General features: G+C 38.0%; 1 protein-coding gene across 1 annotated transcript in view; it reads right to left on the reverse strand.

The window, feature by feature from the left end:
* The window catches only part of CUNH3orf38 (chromosome unknown C3orf38 homolog), an 11613-nt gene extending 10686 nt beyond the window's left edge, over nt 1-927 (reverse strand). The window contains exon 1 of the mRNA XM_009274598.1: nt 921-927. Coding sequence (XP_009272873.1) covers nt 921-927 — 7 coding nt within the window. The remainder of the gene's footprint in view (nt 1-920) is intronic.
* Nucleotides 928-4877: the final 3950 nt, after the last annotated feature.

Consider the following 4877-nt stretch of genomic DNA (forward strand, 5'->3'; position numbering starts at 1 on the left):
GAAGGGGAAAAAAATCTCAGAAACAGGTTTTTTTTTCTTTCCCATAACTCAGAATTCCCTACAGAGATTTTATTCAAACTTTCAAAATTGACTTTGATCACTGACAAGGAATGCAAACTGACATTCCTAAAGGGGAAGAAACAGGAAAATTATTAGCCTATATAAACAAAAGGTGACTAGAACTCTTGTAACATTAAACTGCAGTCGTAATTCAAGGAGTCACTACAAGTGATCCTCTCCCCCCCGCCTGTCCCCCCTGGCCTATTCAGAATTTTATTTACTGCAAATTATATCCCTAAAAAGTCAACCATCCTCTTATTTCTATGAGCACAGTGCAGATGTCAGGCACCGAGACAGAAATACTGGATTTAATTATACTGATACATAGGAATATAGCTTCAGGCAGTGCTAGATACTGCTCTAAGTCACATAGGCACTGCTCTGACACCAGCAAGACAGCACAAAATATACCCGAGGTTATTTGGATTGGCAGGAACTGAACTGCAATACCAGTTAGACTTTTTTTTCCTTCCTTTGAAAGCTAAGCAAAATAAATGAGAAATTACTACAACACAAGCAAACACAGATATAAATTTTACAGTCATCTGAGAAGTAGCTGTTTTATAGGTGGGCACAGTCATAAACTGTAACAACTTCAGGATATTCACATACATACTTAAATGACGCTGGCCATTGCATTAACTCATTCTGCCGCTGCTATCCTACACTAAATTTCCCAACAAGTTAGCTTGTTACAGTGTCGACAATGCTGGTAGACGAAGATCACATGAACGGCCTGAAAGAATATGTTATAAAAATGGACAAGAGTAGCTAGTGACCACATGAAGCACATTCAGCTTAACTGCACCTCCCATTCAATTTTATTTCATAACCTTGAATTGATATTTTACACCCCCTACCTGCCATCATTGATATTGTTACATTTTTTTCTTACATAATTCTAAAAATCAGAAAAAAAATTGTTCCAAATATGACCTTTTCAACTTTCAACATACAAAATTCAAGGACTTAAAGTCATCTGTATACCAAACAACCTCGAAGTTGGCATCTGTCTTAAACTTACGTAGACTATTTCAAGCACCCTTGAGCACCTCTTTGGTCTGTCCAGCCGCTTCTAATTGTTAGGTGCTTCATTCATCCAGGCACCCCGACCTCCTCCTCCTGGGCTCAAAGCTCAGTATTTACTCCTCACAGTCCAGCTGTTTAACGCCGGACACGGAACTTTTCCTGCCCTGTTTACCAGCCACACTGACCCGTTGTGAAGTGGGCCACCGATGAGAAAACTTACAACGCTGCATTAGGCTACCAGCTTAGGGTACAGGTCTACTGAGAAATTGTTACTTCTGCCCGAGTTGTTAGCATGTCAAAGGAACTAAAACAATATCCAGGGCATAAAAGTTTACATTTGGTACATTAATATATTTTGCAATGAATTTATCAAATGGCTTATTGCCATTTTGATAAATATTTTGCCTGCAACATGCATGTGCCATAGTAGCAGAGACTTGAGAACCCTTACCCCTATACCCAAACTTAGTAACTCTCTCAGGCAAAGGCCTTGTCAAAATTATACAAAGTAGAAAATAAGGGTAAGTTTGAAGTCAAAACTTTGCACAAAAAAAAAAAATCACCATTCAAAATTTTGCAGAAGACAGTCAAAATCTGTGGTCAAAGAACATGAAGAATTTACAGGACTGCAAATAACACGTCTAAATAACCCAGCATTTCCAGATGATGGTATCGAACTTTTTGAAGCAAAAGAAAAAAGCAGTTACACCGTCTTTATCTCTGGACTACAGCCTTCAATCAAGGGGACTAACAAAGCAACGGAAACAAGCGTATCACACCAGATGTTACTATCCCTATTAGTAGCATTATCAGAAACAAACATAAGCTCATAAACGGCAAAAACCGAGGCTCAGCTCTACGTATTAGTGCCAACCAATCTTCCTAAAAGGTTTAGGCCAGCATTTGGTACTTGTTATGCAGGGCCGCTGGAGAACTTCAACAACTTTATGCGGGAGAAAGACAAACAGCTAGAAGCAGAGGTATCTTAAAACTGCTGCATCCAGACCTGTTTGTGGCCCCACGTTTGGCTTTCAAGCCCTACACAATAGCTTCAGAGTGGTTAACCTCCCCCGCATTTTGAAGCCATTGCCCCCCAGGGGTAAACACCATGCAAGCCATTAAAATGAACATAGGTCTTCCGATTTCTTTAAACACCACATCCAACTTTTCCTTGCTAACTTTATTCCTCCCAACCCCTACCACCTCCACCTCTGCCCTGCCAGCCTTATGCCGTTCTCCACACGCGTGTTAAAAACTATTACACGAGCCCTCCATTACCAGGTCAGAAACTTCACAGGCCTGTCTCGCCCTGAGATCTGGGCTGATCAACGAGCAGATGCCCATTCCCCCTTGTGTTCTGATTGATTCCCTTTATCAGGGAGCGCAACGTCATCTGAACAATACATGATGCTTGTAAATTACATCGGTATATGGACTAATTACAAAGTCTGGTTTCCAAGTGCACATGGCTGACTATTTAAATAAATGATCCTGAAGTTGCCCGTGTTTTGAAGATGGTTAGGGCCAGTCAAACCTGAGGAGTGGATTGCTGGGTGTCTAAGGTTCAGGTGCTGATGGAAGCTTTTCCTGCAGTAGGTGTGCTCTTCACATGTCTCAGACTGATGACCAAAAAAAGCTATTCCTCTCCCTCAGACACAGACATGCTTCTCTCTTCAGCAGTTATCGATTTGTAAAGAATCTGTAATAATACTATGACTTTTTGAAGACTTATTTAACTAAGAGACCCCAAATTTACCAGAGCAGGTAGTTAATTAGCTAGAGGGAAGAAAAAGGGCGGGGGGAAGAGACAGGAGTTCTGTTTTAATTTCCTTGGTAATCCTGGGTATTCTTGGATATACCTGAATAGAATTAGTCTATTCAAATCCAAATATCCACGCACCAGGAACGTCAGGAGCTGGCAGCTTTACACAGGTGCTGTGCAACAATCATACATCAAACGCAACACAGTAACTATAAACATTGCAGCCGTATTTTCAGAGTGATTCCCCAAAAGATAAGATCAATTACTATCAACAACAAAGACAATGTTTTATTGAACAAATCTATGTACAGTACAAAAAAGTTTTTAAAATGAAACACTACTGTTGATTTATTGCAGTTTGATGGCTCAGTTTTAATTTGTACTCTTATATAAAATGCAAAGTAAAATAATTTAACATTCAACAAGGAAGCACAAATTTCCTTTCTTGCTGAACCTGTAACAGCTTTTACAAATTAACAGAGTCCCAAATGCATATTCTGCATTTAATCAGAAAGGTGTTATACAGTACCAAATAAATTAAGAAAATATAACACTACCGCCCCCTTTGAGTCTTTTGTCCATACCACTGGTGTTAAACAATAAAAGAAATGAGTACAGCTGAACCTTCAATGTGATATTAAAATCACAAAGTTTAATGTTATAAATTATCCAAACTATACAATTTATAGTTTTAATGAATATGGCTAAATAACCAAAGTACCAGTGACCTTTCCCCACAGATATGACCACTTTCAACCTACTTCCAGTATTTCTTTTTTTGTGAAAGGTGCCTACCAAGCGGCAACTCTTTGAAAATTAGAATTTACATGACCTTTACAGTGAACTGTGATCGGGTTAGAGTAGACAGTCTTAAAAGGAAAGTCTAAATCCAAGTTACAGCCACCTGGAGGAACGTTATTAGAATACGATTATCAGCAATGAAATGCACAAACTTTGATCCAACAAAGCTCCTAAGCTCATGTGTAACTTCAGGCAGCTTTAAGGTACTTGCATGCTTACATTACACATGTGCTTCAGTACTTACTGAATCAAAGTGATACATCCTGAAGAAGTATTTCCAATTACATCATACAATGCTTAATGCCTGGGGGGGGAAAAACCTTTCAATTCTAGATTTGGAACCTTTTTCAGCCCTAGAAGTTGCAGGCTTAGTATAGGGTAATACTCAACACACTAAAGAATCCTTAAACAGCATGTAGAATTATCCCCCACACATTACCAGTATCTTTTTGCTCCTAATTAAAGTTGCTTAATACTGCAACTATCTGAGAGTACCAATACGTATCAGAGAGCAGTTTAAGCAAAATGCAATGTCTTCTGAAGTAAAAATCATTACTTAAACCAAAAATGTTACCACCCACTTGCTACTTTAAGTCAATTTAGCATATTTCTGATAGGTGTTAGGTGATGCTAACGTTCACCTACGTAAGAATTCAGTTTTCCAGTTCTCCAAAGTGTATATACTGAACACATGGTATAAACAAATGGTGGTGTCCAAGAAAAGCATCTTTGAACAAAAAACGCGTTTAATGCAGGTACAAAAAATTATGGTCACAGTTTATGCATGTACATAGATGCATTTATCTACACACTTCAGCCAAAGAAAATACAAGTCTCAATCATGTTTTTAAAGCATCTTCAAACACGTGGAGCTCCAGGAAAAGGCAAAAAAGCACCAAAGATTAAAGGTACATTTAAAAGACTTTACACAAACATTTTTGTCATATTTATTGACTGAGTTTTCAGATTTTTAAAACTGTAATACTTTAAAATTAACCTTTTTTTCCAGATATATTTAAGCAAATTTAACTAGATTAACAATGTTAAGCAAAGAAAGGGGAGCCTGGGAACATTCAAGATGGTAACTGGGTCCTTAAAAATTAGTTGGTAACTTGAAAGCAAAAAATGTGAAAGTGCATTGGGCTGATAAGGTCCCCATTATTTTTATGTTTAAAAACTTTTAATGCATTTATATATGTAAATATATATAGTGTGTGTATATATG

This window comes from Aptenodytes forsteri, unplaced genomic scaffold (assembly GCF_000699145.1).
Source record: "Aptenodytes forsteri isolate BGI_AS27 unplaced genomic scaffold, ASM69914v1 Scaffold287, whole genome shotgun sequence".
Classification (NCBI taxonomy): Eukaryota; Metazoa; Chordata; class Aves; order Sphenisciformes; family Spheniscidae; genus Aptenodytes; species Aptenodytes forsteri.